This window comes from Dysidea avara, chromosome 15 (assembly GCF_963678975.1).
Source record: "Dysidea avara chromosome 15, odDysAvar1.4, whole genome shotgun sequence".
NCBI lineage: Eukaryota > Metazoa > Porifera > Demospongiae > Dictyoceratida > Dysideidae > Dysidea > Dysidea avara.
Window position 1 is genome coordinate 9,003,289 of NC_089286.1, and position 21,199 is coordinate 9,024,487.

The 21,199-nt window shown below is 38.6% G+C and overlaps 2 protein-coding genes across 2 annotated transcripts; both read right to left on the reverse strand.

Annotated features, from left to right (window-relative positions):
- Positions 1 to 1,067: 1,067 nt before the first annotated feature.
- Positions 1,068 to 9,619, reverse strand: LOC136245256 (kelch-like protein 20). Its single transcript, XM_066036744.1, has 3 exons — positions 9,173 to 9,619; positions 1,483 to 2,395; positions 1,068 to 1,133 (listed from the first exon to the last, which is right to left on the reverse strand). Exons 1-3 carry the CDS (start codon positions 9,244 to 9,246, stop codon positions 1,068 to 1,070), a joined length of 1,053 nt encoding a protein of 350 aa, XP_065892816.1. The 5' UTR covers positions 9,247 to 9,619.
- Positions 9,620 to 13,181: 3,562 nt separating this feature from the next.
- LOC136245743 (kelch-like protein 38) lies at positions 13,182 to 19,452 on the reverse strand. Its single transcript, XM_066037225.1, has 2 exons — positions 19,359 to 19,452; positions 13,182 to 15,476 (listed from the first exon to the last, which is right to left on the reverse strand). Exons 1-2 carry the CDS (start codon positions 19,394 to 19,396, stop codon positions 14,162 to 14,164), a joined length of 1,353 nt encoding a protein of 450 aa, XP_065893297.1. The 5' UTR covers positions 19,397 to 19,452; the 3' UTR covers positions 13,182 to 14,161.
- Positions 19,453 to 21,199: the final 1,747 nt, after the last annotated feature.

Below are 21,199 nucleotides of genomic sequence, written 5' to 3' on the forward strand. Positions count from 1 at the left end.
TTTTGTAGTAATGAGGATACATGTAATACACTATCACACAGACACACATGCACAGGTGAAAATAATACGAACACGTTAAGGCCCCTATTCGGTGATTATTAGTTTCTCATCCAGCCTTTCTAATTATTATGATGCGGGCGGGAGGGTATTACCATTATGCCATTATTTTATAATATTAACACTCTGATGTACAGACCTTGTCCAAATTGTCTTTCTTTCTTACTACAAACATTTCCTTCACCAGCTGATTCTACTTTTCGTGATCGCCAACTGTTTTTCGACAGTCAGCTGAAAGCCTGCTTTGATGAAGTCGATAGAGCACGATTGCAATTGGCACTGCAGCAATTTGCTAAGGAAAACAACAGTTCTCCTGGTGATATATAGCGCATTGTAGCGTTCATCAACAAAAATTATAACAGTTTGGTATCACGTGTTCTTCTGAGCATGCGCAGAGTAAATAATGGCTTACCATGCGGTAGCTTAAGAAGGATGCGGGCGGTGGATGAGAAACTAATAATCACCAAATAGGGGCCTAAATACACAAATATTGCACATTAATATTATATGCATGCTAGAAGTTATAGAGAAACATTTTAGCAACATTAGTCCAACAGGTAGAAAGCAAATTTAGAAAAAAATTTCATTTTTTACTTTGTAAAAGTGATAGTGTGCATATCCTAAATAAAGTTTCTCGGTTGCACTCTGTTGCAAAGAAAACAATAAACCATACATGCATAATATTACAATTGATAAACGAAGTCATTTGTAAGACCGTTGTGTGAAATTTAAGACCCTTCTTTAATTTGCATACATGCATGCACACTTGGGCATGTATGTTTAAACTGGTTTGGGTTATACTTATGCATGTGTGCAAAAAGTTGTTTTTACAAAAACTAGATGTTAGTGGGGCAATTTTGCTCCTCAGATTTAATCTCTTACAAGGTAACTCTTGTTTGTGGCTTAATTCCTTAAAAATTACTTTCATGCATGTATACAATTAATAAACATGATTCGCAATTGACAAAGTAGTAGTACATTGCTATTAAGTTCCTAGCTTCTACTAATGTTTAACGATTTTGAGACACATCAGTTGAGTGAATGGCAAATGCTAAAACTGGATAAATGGTTGCCTCCTGAATAAGGCTCAGAATTGCAAATGCAAATCACAAATGGACTTTCTCCAGAAGTTGTAGTGGTTGACTTAACCTTACCACCTTCAATGAACTTTACAAATAGATCATCATCGTGTATGTACAGAGATATTAATATATCGTTGCATAGGACTGGATGTATGTCTAAATATCGGTCGTGTTTGTCAAAAATGGCAATTGAAATTTGGCTATTTATGTTAAGAATCTGGCCCTGTCCACTGGTTACAGTGAATGATAAATTAGACAGACAAAATGAATGCATGCCACTACTAAGAGGCATCGATTTGACTGCAAACGAATTAACAGCTACATTGCAGGGATAAAAGCTTACATCGTACCTGTCTAGCAGTACTGGTTTCAGTGACACGTTCGTATTGCTAATCCATTGTGTACGTATTGAACAGCTAGATAGTTCACTAAACTGCTCAGGTGGAAGTTGATGGCTGCCATCGCCATAAGACCCCAATGGACTGGGGCTGTTGTATAAATAATCAAAAGCCTTTGCTACAAGTTGCCTGTCAGCAAGACTGTTTGCAATCACTTTTGAAGACAACAACTGGGGGAGAATCAGGAAGTACCGCACACACTGGAACAACTGAGTAGTCAGTTGTAGGGACATGCCAAGATCTTTAGTTTGATAGTTATGCCACTTGACTAGAAATTCAAAAACATTGATTTCAGGTTGTGTGATACCATAGCTTTTCAGCAAAGGTAACATCACCTCCTCAGGAAGATCTTTGGTCTCATCAAACTTAGTAACAAAATCATTGTTAGTGAAGCTCATGACCTTATCAGCTGCTTTCTTGTGACTTTCCTCACTCATCACACTAACATACTTTGGTAACAAGGTAAGGTAATTAGAGGAATCCAATTGTGATAAAACGGGTTCACCACACATATGCTTTAGTGGGACTTTGTTGATTTGGTAACGGTCCATCACTTCCATCAGTGGAATGGTATCATCTAGGTTATCCACCTCACAACTTCCTTTGTAAATAGTATCAATGAGTAGCCGCATTGTTTTGTAGCTGTCCTTTGGTAAATCAACATCCTTTGATTGTCCCTCCTTAAAGTTTCCATAGAACATCCTCTCAAAGACAGGAGACACAGCAGCTAGTATCATCTTGTGAGCATCAATACTACCATCAGATAACTTGAGGGTTACGTCAGTGGGTGGAGAAAATGAGGTCGGTGATATCTGGATGAACGTTATTTTGGTTGCCAAGCTGCTAGTGACTTTTGCTCTGCATGGTAAAAGTGTCCACATAAATACAGTATATTTTCCAGTATACTTGTCACATGATATTAAACCATTATATCACTAAATAAAGATTGACTACCTATATACAAAGGGGGCCAAGAAAATTTATACTGAAAGCTTTGCCAAATGCAGACAATAATAATAATGTCAGTGAATTGCATCCCTAGAAAACGTACAATCTAGGCATGACTTAGACCTATACTTCTCCTATCCTGAAGCAACCAATTTTCGTCATTTAGGAAACTGTACTATGATATATTGATTACATTGTTTAGTATATTTTTGTATCCCTTAATTATTGCATGTGTGTATATGTGTTTGTTGCTTGTACACAGGGCTCCACTGAAGATCAGTGTTTCGGCACTGAGTGAATTCCCCATTGAAACATTACATAAATACAATTACAATACATTCTTGTGCAACAACAAAAACATAAAGTGATGCTGATGCTTGATATTGTGTAACAATATTTAGTTTAGAATTCTATGCCTATTAGTTTGGAACTCAATTATTCAATGCTCAGATGCTGCGTATTGACACAAATTTAGTTCCTAAAACGAGCATTTGCTTTCAGCATCACATTAGATTTATTGTTTTGGCTACTTATTGCTAGTTTTATGTTTCAGATCAGAAAGTTAGCCTAAACCAATGCAGGCAGGAGGCTCATTATTCTTACATGCACCTGACTGTTTTATTAATGCTCGATTAGAGTATCTCAATTTCATTAATTATCATCTTGACTCATTGAGAAGTCAAGGGTTGAAGTCCCTTCTCCTGACATTGGGATTGGTACTAGTTTAGTTTACAATACAATACAATTAATACAGTTGCATTTTAGTTGTACCGATTACCAGGGAAATATCACTGGCAGCATGAAGAACTTACCCCTCATAAACACATGCATGATCATCGACTACAACAGAGAGAATGAGCTGAAATAAGCCAACAAGATTGTATGTCTGATGAAGTTTTCTGATGAAAGGAAGCCAAACATTTGTAAAAGTTAATAGTGATAGGTCCCGTGCCACTGGCAGCAGAGAACACAGGTGGTTGGCAATCTTAAAGTTTCAATATCACTTTTCACCTTGATAAGGACAGATACAATGCAGTGGGCTTTGCTTTTAATGTCAGGTTTCAAACATTATCTGTGGCTATGGCTGTTGCTGCAGCAGAAATTTCACTTGATGGCATCACTCTTTGCATGTCAGGCTTTCTTCCCTCCTATCAGTACACACATGCAGAATAATTTATGACATTTTTCCAGTTGCCATTTTTGGCTTCCTTATAGCTGTTCAATGGTAGCAACAGAGTAAGTTAGTGTGTGTGTGTTATGTGTGCTGATTATATAGCATCTGATAAAGCGTGGTAGTATAGTGTGCATGAATTAAGATTTTAAAGGTTATGAATCATGCACCTTTAATTAACCAAGTACTTCCTCTTATGTACACTACTGGGTGTGTCTGTTTTGATTGTGGTATTAAGTCACCCTTTGTTGATTAATTGACTGATTGATATTTTGTTTTGTCCTCATGGTAATTGGCATAGTTGTTCTTCCTTACCACAGCATACAAACATACAGAATTAGCTACAGGTAACCTTCATAAATGTACAATGACAAACAGACACAAATACGATAGCAAAAATATTAACAAGATAAACAAATAAAATATAATATCTATAATTACTACAAACAAAAGTGAAATTCAAACAAAAGTGAAATTGCAGAGAGAAGCAAATGTCTATGTGCCGAATTGTGCTTATAGGTTCATGCACATAATATGCAAAATACCGCACAAACTGAGAGTACAGACATATCATTATTGAAAACTGGGAAAGTGATTGTGAGTGTACGTGTCCAGCTACATACATAGCTACAGAACATTTGATGCTTTGCATACATCAGTTGCCTGTGAAATGGTAAATTTAACGCACATCACTATGTACCGGTTGCATCCGCTATGTAGATATGATACAATCTGCTAGTCATGAGGTTTGGGCCACGCCCTTTACAACATTTATTTATTTATTTATTAGACAACTTTCCCTCTAGGGACCTGCAAGGCGGCTAACAGTAAGCCTGTGAAGCAGGGAGTCAGAAACCTGTAACTGAAAACTATTATGTTTCTAGACACGATCAGGAAGGATCTTAAATCAACAAACAAAGCACGCCATACATGTACAAGTTCCATGATACAACAACACGCATGCGTACACACACTCATGATCATCGATTACAATCAGATATAAATACCATATTGATAATTACAAATCAAGTAGAAATCACAATTACAATTATAACTATAAGTTCAGTAGATACACAACATCTCCCCCCCACTAAATCTGATGCACCCCTTGACTGTCAACATAATCTTTGAAGCGTGGTGGAGGTCTTCTCTGTCTTGTGGGATATCTGGGAGACTCTGTTGACTCAGTTCCAGCATCTGTGACCTCGTGACCTTGCGAGTCTGCATCAGCAACAGGTTCAGACTGTTCATCAGCTTGAGCTGCAGTGTCAGATTGTCCAGTAGTGGGAGGCCGTAAGGCAGAGTTATTCCCAGGCATGACATCCAATTCACTGTCAGGCATGACATCCAATTCACTGTCAGCATTCTGTTGTAAGTGGTCTCGGTGAACACCTTCACCACTGGCTTCTAACAAGTGGTCTACATGCCTACGCCATACCCTCCCCCCTTGGACCCGAACTCTATAGGATACTGGCCCTGTCTGGTCTACTACGGTACCCGGTATCCACCTTGCCCCATTGTAGAAATCTCGTGTCATAATATGCTGCCCAGCAGCAAATTGGCGTAACCGCCGGTGAGTATCTACAGTAGCTTTCCGGTGTAGTTGCTTAGCTTGCACCCTTGAGCCTATATTAGGGTGGAGAAGATCAAGACGCGTGCGTATAGTACGGCCCAAAAATAAGGAACTAGGCGATGCACCAGTAACAGCATGTGGGGTAATACGATACTGTAACAAAAACTTCATCAAACCTTGCTCAACTGGAACTCCCTGACTCAACCCTGCCTTGAGAGATTGTTTCATGGTTTGGACCATTCTCTCAACAGCACCATTGGAGGCAGGGTGGTATGGAGCACACCGGATATGTTTGACACCATTTAACTTCAAAAACAAGGAAAATTCTTCGGCTACAAATTGGGGGCCATTGTCTGAAACAAGTTGTTGCGGTAAGCCATATCTAGCAAAGATTTCTCGAAGGACATTAACAGTTTTGGTAGCGGTAGTAGTGGACATAATGCACACTTCTGGCCACTTAGAATGCGCATCCACTACTAATAAAAACATCTTACCGGCAAAAGGGCCAGCAAAATCTACATGTACCCTATCCCATGGAACTGTGGGCCAAGCCCAAGGATGCAATGGTGCCTTAACAGGCGCATGCTTCACTGACTGACAAGCAGAGCAACTCTTCACTAGCTCCTCAATGTCCTTATCTACTCCTGGCCACCAAAAGTGGCTTCGAGCCAGTGCCTTCATGCGCACTACACCTTGGTGGCCTTGATGAAGATCCTCCATAATCCGCTGACGAAGCGCTAGTGGTACAACTACACGTACCCCACACAAGAGTGTGTTACCTTCAATAGACAACTCCAAGCGTCGATTCCAGTAAGGTTTGAAAGGCTCCTTAATGGTATTTGGCCACCTCGTCCTAGTGTAATACAAGACTTTGCTGAGAACAACATCCTTTCGTGTAGCAACTTCCAACTCTGCGGATGTCACTGGCAACGCATCAATTTGTGCAATATTAAAGTTTGCAGCATCTGGTAAGTAGCCCACGGCAGTAGAATCGTTGAGCGGTAGCCTTGAAAGGCCATCAGCATTGCCATGTGTACTGGTAGGCTTAAATTTGAGTTTGTAAGAGTACCCGGCTAGTAATAATGCCCAGCGTTGCAACCGAGCAGCAGCCAGAGATGGAATAGAGTCTTTGGGCCCCAGTATGGTGGTAAGCGGCTTGTGGTCAGTCACCAGAGTAAACTCCCTGCCATAAACATATTGATGGAACTTCTTTACCCCAAATATAAGGGAGAGGGCTTCCTTCTCTACTTGAGCGTAATTACGCTCACTGGAAGTGAGGGTGCGTGACGCAAAAGCAATGGGATGCTCTGAGCCATCTGGGAAGACATGGGACAATACAGCCCCAACACCATAAGCAGAAGCATCCCCAGCTAGGCACAGCGGCAGGTCAGGGTCGTAATGCACTAACACTGGTGCCACTACCAGACGGTTCTTGGCCTTGTTAAATGTAGTGGTACAATCCTTAGTCCATCTCCACGGTTGTTTTGCCTGTAGAAGAACATGCAGCGGTCGCAACAGTGATGCCAGGTTCGGAATAAATTTAGCATAGTAATTCAACAACCCTAGAAAAGAGCGAAGTTCTTGTACATTTCTAGGTATAGGTGCTTCCTGAATAGCCTTAACCTTACTCTTGGTAGTGTGCACCCCCTTAGCATCAATGCTATGTCCTAAATACTCCACAGAAGTTTTGTAAAAACAACATTTCTCTCTCTTTAGTCGGACTCCATGCTCTTGCAATCGGCACAACACCTCTTCTAAGTTCTTAGTGTGCTCGGATTCTGTACGACCAGTAACTAAAATGTCATCTAAATAACAAATAACTTGTGGCATACCCTGTAAGATGGTTTCCATTGTCTTTTGGAATACTGCCGGTGCCGAGGCTACACCAAAAGGAAGCCGCGTGTATCTAAAAAGACCCTTAGTGGTATTGATGGTTACTAATTTACTAGATGTTTCATCCAACAACATTTGTTGATAAGCGGCTGTCAAGTCAAGCTTGGTAAACACCTTACCCCCCGTTAGGCATGTAAACAAGTCATTAGGCCTGGGCAAGGGATACTTGTCCACCTGCAGCGAGGGGTTGATGGTTACTTTATAGTCGCCACAAATGCGTACTGCCCCATCACTCTTTGGCACTGGCACAATTGGGGCTGCCCAATCACTATAATCGACCTTCTGCAGGATTCCTTGCTCAACTAGACGGTCCAGTTCCCCCTCTACCTGCTCTCTAATTGCAAAAGGAAGGGGACGAGGGCGACAAAAGCGGGGAGTGGTACCTGGTAGCAAGTGAAGTGTGGCCTTGAAGTGTTTCAATGTGCCCAACCCCTCTTGAAAAACCTCAGGGTACTTTCCCATTAACCTATCTACATTGGAATCAATTCCCGATACTGACTTGATATTAGCCCAATCTAGAGGTATGGAACGCAACCAGTCTCGGCCTAGTAAGGTAGGACCCGTGCCCTCTACAACATACAATTTATGTGTACCCTTATATTTACCATACCTCACCACTACCGACGTCTCTCCCAAAACTGCCATTTTCTCTGCCGTATAGGTACGGAGACACAGTGAAGGTTGCTCCAGGGTTAACTCTGCAAATCTGGCCTCCCAACTTCTTGAGACATCACTGACACCGCTGCTCCAGTATCAATCTCCATGGGGATCAGTTGCCCATTGATTTCCACTACTACTTGGTAGGGTGGTGTCGTCCTTGAGGTTAGGTTAAATATCACATCTTCTTCAAGGTCTGTGACATCTTCTTCCGGTTTACTTGTAGTTTGTTCCACCCAATGGTTCTTGGTTACTGGCACTTTACTTTGTGGTTGGCTTCGACATACTCTTGCTAAATGTCCAACTTTCTTACAGTGATGACAAACTGAGTCTTTGTGGACACAATTGTGTGCCAGGTGATCACTTCTACCACATCTATAGCAACTCCTCCCTGTGTTACTGGCTCCTTGTGTCCTGGGGTACCTGCTGACCCGATCAATTTCCTCCTCTCCTTGCATCTGAGCAACTGTATTGGGTCCCCTGCTACCACTGTGTGCTACTGTTAATTCAGTAGTTTCGCTGTTGTCCTGAAGCACTTGTGCATTTCTGTGAGCTGCTTCCATTCCTTGTGCTAGCTCCAGTGCACGTTTGAGATCAAGGTTATCTTCCGTCAATAGTCGTTTCTGAATGGTCTCGCTGATCAAACCACAGACGAAGCGGTCACGCAACGCTTCGTCAAGATGATCCTTAAATTTGCAATGAGTGGCCAATCTTCTAAGCTCCGCTAAGTATTGCATGACAGATTCTTCGCGACGTTGGTTTCTTCTGTGAAACGTAAATCTCTCGGCGATCACCAAGGGCTTGGGTTCGTAATGATCTTTTAACAAGTCTGCTAGCGTCTTAAACGATTTGCTCCTTGGAGACTCCGGTGCAACAAGCGTCCTTAAAAGACTGTACGTCTTCGCTCCCAACAGACTAAGAAAAACTGGTACTTGTTTATCTTCTTTGATCCCGTTTGCTTCGAAATAAAGTTCTACTCGTTCTAGATACGCCGAGAACTCCTCAGATTCCGGCTGGAATATGTCAATTTTCCCAAAAGAAGCCATTAATCTTTGTTATATCCCGTCCTCGTCGCCAGTATTATGTTTCTAGACACGATCAGGAAGGATCTTAAATCAACAAACAAAGCACGCCATACATGTACAAGTTCCATGATACAACAACACGCATGCGTACACACACTCATGATCATCGATTACAATCAGATATAAATACCATATTGATAATTACAAATCAAGTAGAAATCACAATTACAATTATAACTATAAGTTCAGTAGATACACAACAAAAACTATGCTGAATGCAGTAAAAAATCCCAGGCCAGGACTTGATCCACAGACATCATAGCACTACACAAAGGCCGTTTTGCAGCTATTGCTAGAGCAATACTTACGGTGAATCAGATGAAGATTCAGTATACGGTGAATCTTGTTCCATGTTAACACACTGATGGACGTGATGGTTCATATCAAAACTTGTGTAAGATATTCCGGATTTCCGAATGGGTTACGCCCGTTTCGTATAAAATAACACCGTCCTCTAAACAAGGCGCCATAACTTCCGCGTACTTTGGTTGACAGGCACGAAGTTTGGTGTATCAGATTCCTTGATGAAAGGCGATTCGATTCATGTGTAAGTTCTTTGTGTAGTAACGAAGGGGAAGCTAAAAAAGGAGCCTTGTACCGCGAAATTTACGTGTTCAGGATGCCCGTAATAACACGTGTTTTTAAACATATTTCTATAAACTAATCTGTTTAACAATTTGTACGGTCGGAGTCTTATTAAGCATCCTTCGCTGCGTAGAATGATACCAAATTTAGCGAATTTCATTGAGGATAACAACTTGTAAATTGGGATTTTCCCGGCGAGATAATTAAATTTTCCAATAGGTTAATGTATGGAGCGCGTATTATGTCATCATCAGCAGTAAATAACTGTCGCTATAGCGACATTTTCCCATTTGTACGGTCGGAATTGGATAGAGAAATTCAAGGGCTTTCTTTTATTGTATGGTGTGCTGTAGAAATTTTGTGAGTTAAAGGTTGTAAATTAGTGTTTTTGTGTGTAGTGTAAAATACATGTATTTTGTATTGGACAGCAAAGGACAAGGAATGATGAGATTTTATGATCAGCCTGTTTTACCAAGTTGAGGTTTCAAAAAAGATATTAAACAGATATTAGATTTGTTTAATGCATAATTCTTAATTTTTAAAGGTTTAACCCAGTGTTTGAAAACTTTTAATGTTGACCACCTGAAAATGCCTCATTTGACAAATCACATACATATGTTTTGATATGTTTGCTAAAGTGAAGACTGCGGATGCCTCAAACACATGATACGAAGGGAAAACTACTTAGGCGTGCCGCACACATTAGCTAGCAGCAGCAGCAGCTAGTCAGTAGCTAGCAGACTAGCAGTATAGCCAACAGCCTGTATGCATTATAGTTCTAGTATGAAAAGCCACAAAAAGTAAAACAAGTTCACTGAGTGACACTACATGTAGTGGTTACATGCATTGATAGCATTACAAGCTAGTACATTGCTTAAACTACCATACATAGCTATATGGCACACATACAATATTAATTTTGATCCAGAACAAAAGCAATAATAGTTAGTAGTTAATTCACTGCACATACAGTTTGATTTCTTTCACTAAAACACCTTCATTTGCAAATACTTCATTACGGCAAATCCTAGCTTCAAGATTCCTGCTAGTAGTTAGTGGTATTTGACGATAAAACCATGGCAGGTTGGGTTCTGCACAGCAACCGTTTTCATTGGAACAACCTTCACCATCCCAAACCGTATCATTAGTAAAGTAATTACCCCATCCTGGTTTACTATATGATCCAGACTCACAGTAATAGTTCTCATGCATGAACAAAAGTTGGTGGCAGGAGACTGGGAGTTTGAGCACAAGGACACACATAAAACTCAGTATACCCTATTTTTTTTTCTTTATTTATTATTAATTACTAGGCAGGCAGCACAGCTGGTTTGCCTAGGATGTAAATCACAGAACACGTTACAATCAATAAGTTAAAGTATGTATGCTACAATGTGTATGTTACAGTTACTAATAATAAACAGTGCATGTGTTGATTACAATTACTATTCATAAATAATAAGTTACAGCATACAGTACATACATATAATTGTTAGTTATAATCAATCAGTGAGTTATAGTGCATATATTACAATAAAAAAAGAAGTTACGATAATATAATTATACAATTAATAACTTACGTAGTTGATTAGTAAAATTATCTACAGTAGCAGCTTCGATAGCAGAAATGGGTAGCAAGTTCCAATCACGAAAGGATTTTAGAAAGTAACTATTATGATAGTAATTAGTTCTAGCAGTAGGTATATTGAAGTAAAAATAATGTTGAAATCTAGTGAAGGGTGTAGTGGTAGTGGCTGTAATATAAGTAGGTATTTCTAGTGAAACTGAATTGTGTAGTCCTTGGTATAAGATAGAGAGCCTTGAAATTTGTCTTCTAATGTTCAATGCGGGCCATTGCAACTCTGAAAGCATGCTGGTCACACTGTTTTCCCAGTTGTAGTTAGATTTTACCCATCTGGCAGCAATTCTCTGCACCCTCTCAATGGCTTGGATATCTTTAGATAAGTGAGGATCCCAAACTGAGGATGCATACTCTAGTTTTGGTCGAATTATAGTCCCAGGTAGGCAGCGGATTTAACTGATTCATCACAACTGTTTAAGTTACGTCTCACAAAGTTTAGTGACTTTATTGCATTACTAGTGATGTTGCTAATGTGTGGAGAGAATGACATTGATGAGTGAAATAGGACTCCGAGATATAGATGCTGATTTGTACGAGTAAGTGCTTTATTGTCTATGTAATACTGGAACTCAGGTGGTGAGGTAGATCTAGAACAGGAGAGTATAGCACATTTGTTGGTATTTAGGCTCATCTGCCATCGCTTAGTCCATTGGATGATGTAGTTTAAGTCCTGTTGTAAAAGATGATGATCCTGTTCTGAGTGAATGACACGGTATAGTACACAGTCATCTGCAAATAGTCTGACACTGGATGTGATGTTAGTAGTAATGTCATTGATGTATAATAAAAACATTAATGGGCCTAAGACTATACCTTGAGGAACCATTGCATAGGTCCAAATTAAATGTGTCTTCGTTGATTACCATAAGTTATAGAAATTCCGTCAACATATGGACCATCTATAGATTTTATTCCAGCATGGAATGCATCAGTAGTGCCCTTCTGGTAACCTATCATCATTCCACACACTCTACTGTAAGAAACTTGGTGAGTTGAGAATTGAGCAGAATAACATCCAGCATTATCACTAGGAGCTCTACAAACTGCAACAGGACTAGTAATCTTACTCCATCCACGAGGACAGGAATCTCCAATGTCAAGATCAGCTACTTTCATCCAACCTTTCTCTCCACCACATTCCAGTTCCATATCACAGTATACAAACATTGGCCTATCACCAGCTTGTACAACATAATAGCCAGATTTACCACGACTTGTTGGATTTAGCCGGTAAATATCTCCACAAGATTTCCCAGGAAGTTTATTTAGCACACAAGCCATACTCATTGTAGTCAACTTACTGCAGCACTCACAATGGATATTGCTGCTAAAATTGCTAAGTACCAAAGAGCCTGTTATCAGTGAAAGTTTATAACTGCCAAATACTGAGCACTTTGCAGTGTATAAATAACTTCACAGCTGTGCTAAAAATAACGTTTTCTTTATAAGGAATGTTCTATTATTAGTACACTACTGCCACAACAAACCTGCAGCTGGCACATGTATACAGCAGGTATCATTCAGCAAACAAGTGATTGACATAATTCTGTGTGCATAAAGACCATAGAATTAACCTTAATCTTGTGTCATTCATCTTCCTTGCTGCATAAATTATTAATAATATAATCTGCGACTTTTATTTATTTATTTACCCAACATTCTAAGCACTGCATGGTATCAGCCAGATAATAGCTATAATATGCAGTATCTAATGTACATGTGTACATGTATATTGCATGCTATATAATTATTATGTAGGACCATTAAGTCTATGACCCCATGTGCATGTAACTTATAGTCAAAGCAAACAATTAAGACCTCTTGAACAACATTTATGGTGACAGAGGTATCAAAATTTTTATACTATAAACAGCTGCAGAACTTCATGCAAGATACATCACCTCTCAAAGCAGGCTTTATTACAACATTTTGTGGCCTATAGGATAAACATTTAAGTGCAGCTAAGTATTATTGCAATTTCCAAACTTTGTACTACAGTGGAACCTCTCTTAACAAACTCCCTGGATTAAGGACACAGTATGAAAAACCTCCATAATCAGGAAAAAAATTTAGTCTCAACAGGTCTAGTTAATACATTTTTTACCTCTGAAAGAGGAAAACCTCTATATTACAGTAATAAGTGGCCAAAAATTCTTGGTCCCAAAATGTCCATAATAAAGAGGTTCCACTGTAGTACGTTACTAAAATAATGTTATTACAATTCCTATCAAATCACAATTCGAAGTACTTACATATGTTTTCTATATGCAAACATTTAGAGAATGAAAAAAATGGATGACCAGGTATTTGCTATTAATCATTACTACATGTTTTCACATAATAGCACAAGCTTGTATTATGTACACACAAACACACATTCATCAAGCATTTAGCTTCCATCTTTTTGGTCATGCCAACACAGATTCCTTGTGCATGCAATTCCTCCTGGAGGTAGGATAGTATCTTCACAACTGAATTGTTGTACCACACCATGGCGACAGTAATGATCCACAGGCAATAACAGCAATTCTAAATATCAATCAATATCAGCTTCATTATCCGACATTTTGTGGATTATTCGTTGATGCTAGAGCTGAAACAAATATCAAATTTGTTACTCAAATAGTCTGAATAGCAAATAATTTGAATTAGTTTGAATAAATATAGCATTGTATGTTTATCAATATACCAAAGGTTTTTCCTTAAGTGAACTAGAAATGTTTCTGCGAAAGAATTAGGCCTGTAGCTGTAGCCAGTTTTCCACTACACTTGGCTGAAGGCGTCAGGCAGGAGTAGAAAATTCTGTTGTATAAATTTAAAAAAAAAATTCTATAGCAACTTGACGGAAACGTTTCAGGTCGATCTAAAAAACCTTTGGGCTTGATTTTACCCAATCAATACTGTCATGTCATTGTGAGGAAAAATCGCGGCAGGTTTTTGGGGTTATATTATATCACAGATCGCCCCCACACCTTCAATGTCCCTACTAACAGTACTATTGTACTGTATGATAATGTACAGTAGGTTGAAGTGTGCACATGTTACAATTACGCATGCAATGGTTGTAAATTCAGTTTAGATGTCTAATACTAAATCTTGATGAAAATGAATAACTGGAAGATGATGGTGGCTGTATCAGATTACAAATATAAATACTGAACGGCCTTGTTCCAGTAGTGGTGGTGGTTGATATGACAGTTCCACCTTCAATGAACTTTATAAATAAATTATCATCATGTATGTAAATCGTGATTAAGAGACTCGTATAGATGACAGCGTTAATATGTAAAAACTGTTGATTCCTACCAGCAATGTTAAATGAAATCTGATTGCAATGGTCAAGATTTGTGGCAGCATTACTGGTTCTCGTAAAAGATAAGTTGCACAGATAAAATGAGTAAATTCCATTCCCGAGTGGCATAGATTTGATAACAAAATCATGACCAGGTACTGAGCAAGGATTAAAGCTGACATCATAATTGTCAGCTTCATTAGAACTGTATGAGACACTTTTATTGTTAACCCAATGAATTTTTGTTGAAACAAAAGGCTTTCTAGAAGACTGTTCAGGAGGGTGCCTACAGTCATTGTCACCATATACTCCCAGTGGACTGCTACTATTGTACAAGTAACAATAAGCTTCATTTAAAAGTTGTTTGTCTGTGAGATCACTTGTAGCCACTTTGGAGTACAACAACTGAGGAATGATCAGAGAATACCTGACACACTGGAAGACTTGAGGTGTAAGCTGAAGTGATTTTCCAAGATCTTTCGTTTGATAATTATGCCATTTGATCAGAAATTCAAAAATGTCTATGTCGTAACATGTAATACCAAAGCATTTTAAAACTTGAAGCATTACTTCTTCAGGAAGATCTTTGGTCTCATCAAACGTAGTAACAAAATCATTGTTAGTGTAGCTCATGACCTTATTAGCTGCTTTCTTGTGACTTTCCTCACTCATCACACTTACATACTTTGGTAACAAGGTAAGGTAATTACAGGAATCCAATTGTGATAGGACGGCTTCACCCCACACATGTTGCAGTGGGACCTTGTTGATTTGGAAACGGTTGAACATCTCCATCAGTGGAACAGAGTCATCAAGATCATTAATCTCACAACTTCCTTTGTAGATAATATCAATGAGCTGTTGCACGGTTTTGTAGCTGTCCTTTGGCAAACCCACTTCCTTTGATTTTCCCTCCTTAAAGTCTCCATAGAACATCCTCTCAAAGACAGGGGACACAGCAGCTAGTATCATCCTGTGAGCATCAATACTACCATCAGATAACTTGAGGGTTACATCAGTGGGTGGAGAAAATGAATCAGGAGTTATCTGGATGAGTGTTAACTTGGTTGTCAAATTGGTAGTGACTTTAGCACTGCAACAAGTGAAGAGTCAACATATTGTTACAATACTGTGTTTGCTATTAATCATTATATGTAAGGTACTTTTGTACTATATTAGAATGTTTCCACATATCATCACAGGATTATGTACACACAAACATGCACACATTCATCAACCAAGTATAGCCTTAAGTTCCCATTTTTGTGGTCATGTCTTGCGCATGCAATTCCTTTTGTTGGCAGAACCATATATCCTCCTACAAACGATGGTGAGTATTGAGTAATGATGTACCAATTGATTTGTCAGGCCAGGGGAGGTGGAGCAGGCCAAAGAGTGTGGGGGCCAGGCCAGCTTTAAGCGATGACCCAAAAAAAAGGTAACTACCTGCTGACAATAGCTACCCTCCACCAACTATATCTCCTTATTTATAGCCACACATACGTAGCTAAGTAGCTTGTGACTGCTCTATTAGAGTATCTAGATCTAGACTGTTCTATTAGAGTATCTCGATCTTTTCTTGTAAACATTGTCCCATAAAAGTGGGGAGGGGGGGCCTTGCCTCCCTGTCTTCATCACCTATGTGTCAGGCAATAATAGCAGCAATTCTAAATATCAATACCAGCCAACATTTTGTGGATTTTTGTTGATGCTATTTCAACTACCTGACAGAGGCAGGGGAGTAAGTCAAAGAATGTGTGCAGAGGCCAACTTTGACAAAAGAGATTTACATAGTGGTATTTGAAGCATGCAACAGTTATTGATGTTATTCATGGGGGCCTGCCAAAAGAAGCTCTGAGTATTTTATTACAGATAAGGCCATACCTATTTGAAAAGTTGTTGCTTGGACCCCACCGACCCAATTTTACACTGATTTTAATTAAGAAGAGAAAAAAAATTAGATTACATGACACCTTAAAAATTGCTGCAAAAGATCAAGATACTCTAATAGAACAGTCAGTCAGTACAATTTTGATGTCAAATAAATTATAATGCTAGCTATCTGTAAACGTAAAACCAGCGAGTTCCTCACCCTTGGCGAAAAAAATCTATGATAGCAGCAGTGCAGTGCTCATTGAACTACTAGCTACGTATGTTTATCCGTTTTTAATAGTTATGTATTAGAAGGGATTTGATAGGTCTGCATACAGCTTTAATATGACTTACTGATCTATTATATGGCTTGTAACCAGAAATCATAAGCATGTACACATCTAAAATTATAGCTACACTGTAGCTAGCTGTTCTTTTTTTTTGTCTTGCCTACCGACCGACCCATTTTGTTGTAAAATAAATCCGAGCAACAACTTTTCAAATAGGTATGGCCTAAATGAAGTGGCTACTATCAGTTTTTAAAAGAAATACTAAAGTGACTTCTATTATCTCAAACTTTTTTTTGCAAACATTGTCCATCCAATGAAAAGAAGTTGGTGGGAGGAGAGGGAAACATGGCCCTTCTTCCACACACACCCTCTGCTAATAAATAATTTCATACCTAATTTTAAAACATTTTCCCTTAATATTGGTTAGTTGGACATTCAACAGGATTTCTAAACAAGAGTACCTATAATCCTGGTAATAGAGATATGCAAAGTAACAAGCAAACTGAGAGCATCAATACTCAGCAATTACAATTAACCATAGAACCCATCATCTATACAGTCTATATAGTGCACACTCATTAATCTGAACAACTCTATTCCCAAACCTCCAATTCAAGTCTGCTCATAATTTAGTGTCCCTATCATTAGCTATGTCCAAATACTTAATCATATTACACATCACTTTAATAGAGCACACAGCTGGCATGAAATGCTCTAATTAAATAGTCACTCTATCACTATTTGCTAAGCATCAATTAATAATAATAAGGCCATGGTGTTTTTCATTAATAAGACACCTAATTTCCACTTTGAATATGCCTTATAACACAACATGAACAACTGTAATAACCTTACGATTAATCATACATTTAATACCTCTGGGTGTTTATATGACGAGTACGTGTATACTGTTTGCTATAAATAACTCTAGTTTCATGGATCGTAAAATGGAGCAACAATTGGAGCAGTCCTGCTTAATAGCCACTGAAGCAAAACTGATGTTATTCTCTTTTTTATAGTGTGGTATCTTGAAGCCACCTACTGTTTCAGTACAATCATGATAAACATACCAATAAGTAAGAGTTATAAACACACCCAAGTCACCTGTGAGTATGTACACACATGAAGTACAAGGCCTGCAAGCTACAAGGCAGACTGTTTACAAATAGTGTGATATTAATTATTTTGTGGTACAGTGCCATATGGATCAAAGGTACCCATTTGTAATTGGTGACCTATTATTCTCAAAATTATGCTGGCATATTAGGTGTAATTTCACTGACTTGGTTATAATACATGATAATTTTCGCATGGTGTATTAATGCCTCTTTGCTCAGCTCTTGATGTATGGTACAAAGAAGAGGATTGCTAACTATCTGATGGTCTTCTTATATTGCATCGGCACAATTTGTGTTTTGGTTCCAGGAGGTTTAACTCTCACTCACTCCTAGCAAGATGTAGCTTCACCATCTGATAACATGCCTGAATGCCCACAAATATTGGTTATTATTGCAATACTGCTTAATAGTCAAGGAATCTAAATCTAAGTACATTCTTTTAAGTTGCCATATATGGACAGGTAGCAGGCATATGGAAAGTTTTCTGTAAAGCTTTTACATTTAATGCTATAAGCCATATTTCTCATCCCCACTCATGTCACTGTTCTCCTTGCTGTATAAATTACTATCGGTGGCTGAATATAGCTATTAGCAATTTATAAAGTTGGTAACTAGCTAGAGGAGACTAAAACGGTTGCATTCTGGCCATTTCTGGGTCATGTGAATTACATAAATCAGCTATAAATCCACCCACCTACAGCAGTAGTACAGAAACTAATGACTAAGTTGATGTGGCCATATATTCACTATAGAAAGAATGGTCTCTAGTTTCTGTTACTACAATACAAGCTGACTAATTTGTTTTTGATAATGAACTATTCTAATAGAGCAGTCACATTTTTAATAAAATGGACATGGTTTTAAATTAATGCCAAGCCCTACATAAATGTTATCATGTCATGTTGCTATGTTGTACATTGCTATAGTATGTTGTACATGTGTGACTGTTTTATTAGATTTTCTTATTTATTAAGGCTTTGCAGTACAAGTGCTGAAGACCTATAGGACACCTGGTCCTGCAGCCAGTTTATAAATGTTATATAGTATGTTTGAAAAGGTACAGAAAGGAAAAAACTGGGCCTTGAACCTGCAGCCATCCGATTTACATGCACTCAAACGTTTACAGGAATCTGCCAGGTGGTCAGGGTGTTTTCTCTTTGATTGTGAATGAGAAGTAGCCTAATGATAGGTCAAATAAAGGTTGTGTGGTCACTTTACTGCAGCAAAACTAATTGTTATAAGTCTACTAGATAATAAAGGGGTGCCAGTACATGTGTAGTTGTTGTACTCTGTGATTAGACAAAAGGTAAAGGCAAGGTACGGTGGGTAGACACTCATCGAAACCCTAAAAGGCACATGCCACATGAGTTTGTATTGTAGCCATCAGACAGAGTTTTTGGAGATATCGGTGTTCAATTTGTATAAGGGTTTTCTGCTAGATTTGAAACTAGATGCGAGCTTTTTTGTGACTTTTGTTGCTCTTTTATGGCAGCATATCGGGTGTTTAGAGGGATTCCTGTTAATAAGTGCAGAGATAATAGAGGGGCGCGGATAAGTGAGAGGGACGTTCAGTACGATAAATGTTACCCACTGCGCGATCACGTGACACGTTCCCACTCTTTCACACTAGACTTACGGTATGGTGCCTTAGGTCATTTTCATTATACTATACGTAGTGTTATACAAATCACTTACGGCAGTTCTGATGTTTTCTGCTCCGTAATCTCGTCCATTTTTGACAGTTTGGCGAGCACGTGATATGAGTATGATCAGTTAATAGAGGCCTCGCGGCGCCCGATTATATATCGTTATACCATATTATTCATCTTTCAAATGTATGAACTAGTTAAAAACTACAATTACATTTGTTACTATTGTAGTATTCAATTAGCAATAACCGCACCTGGGTTGGACCTCACTGGCTAGGGATTGTAGCTACATGTTTATCTTTCACCAAGCCATAGTTCAGGGCTGGCCATTAAATTATGAAAAGAGGTTGGCTGGTTGGAAGTCAATGTGTGCTTTGTACAATCTCATAATGAGGCACATGAGACTTTACTGACACTAGTAACATTAATAACAATCAACCGTTCAGCGGCAATATACCTATAGCTATAACAGATTTACTGGCCAGGTCACAGCATTGTGCATACAAATAGCAGCCCTGGCCGTACATATACCATGCCCCATTACACGGCTATTAAGAGTTTGGTATGTAAGTCAGCAAGCATATATAGCAATCGATTTTGGTATGCATGCAAGTTGTGGTTATATAGCAATTAATTTGACATGCAAGAAATTTTTATGGCTCATGAATCTTTTGACTGGCTCCAGCACAGGCCTATAATGTAGCTTCAACTGCCTTACACATGCATGCCACATGTAGGAAGGTAAACGGCATGCAGACAGTTCAAATTACACATGCAGCCAGTCAGCCAGCCAGCCAGCCAGTCAGTGCTTAAGTACTGGCAGTTAATTTCATTGTTGCTGTTAATATCAATCACGTGTACACTGTGACATATTTTGTACAGCACAGCAAATATCACTTGTACCTCAGAAATGGTGGTAAAATGTAAGTACTAGTTCTTAAAAAGCTAAATTTAGCTAACCTTTACAGTAACAGACAGCTTGACTTATTTTATTCAACGATGGATAATGAAAAATGACCTCCTGCCCACATGGAAATCCAAATTTTTGTTGATGAGAAATAAGTAATCAAGTTTGTCTGTCCTTATAAATAAACTTTTGTCAACTAGATTATAACGGATTAACTGCTTTACAAGATGATGAGCTCAAAGGTGTTAAAATCTAAACAGCATGCACAAGCACACAGAGAAACATCATACTGAGACTGTGATGACTACCATGTTAGTGACACTATACAACTATTGTGACTGAATACCTGATGCTCCTATCACAGGGCAGTATGACACCACACATTATATGCTTAGAGTGCATACATGTACAATATACAGTTATGAGTAATTTTTGAGGTTATTCATTTATGCATGAGATATAGCATGAGCATCCTTTACACCAAACAACAGGTTATATACAGATCGTAGTATACCGTACAGATTAAGATAGTAGCTAGACACATTACTATATGGTCAATGCATTTGGCATTTCTATAACAGTAAGCATACATGGCAATCAAATGTGTTATAGTGGAGAAAAAAACATGACACTCAAGTGTATAATGAAAGTATAGATAAACACTCATTTACTTATACCTTATCTGACTTTTAATGTGACAATGCAGTGAGATTACAAAACCACATTTTTGTGTGTGGTTACAACCACAGCTTTGATGGATATACTCAGCTATAAACCACAAATTGATTGTACTGACAAGACAAATTACCTGATCATGAACCACAAATCAACTGCATGTACTGACAGAATAATACAAGTGTGCAACATTTAGATCACACAAGACAAATTACTGAGCATTTTTTGGCTGACACACAAGTGAAAGATTGCATTCCTATAAAATTTTACCATCAAAATTAATGTTTTTAGTGACTTCAAGTATG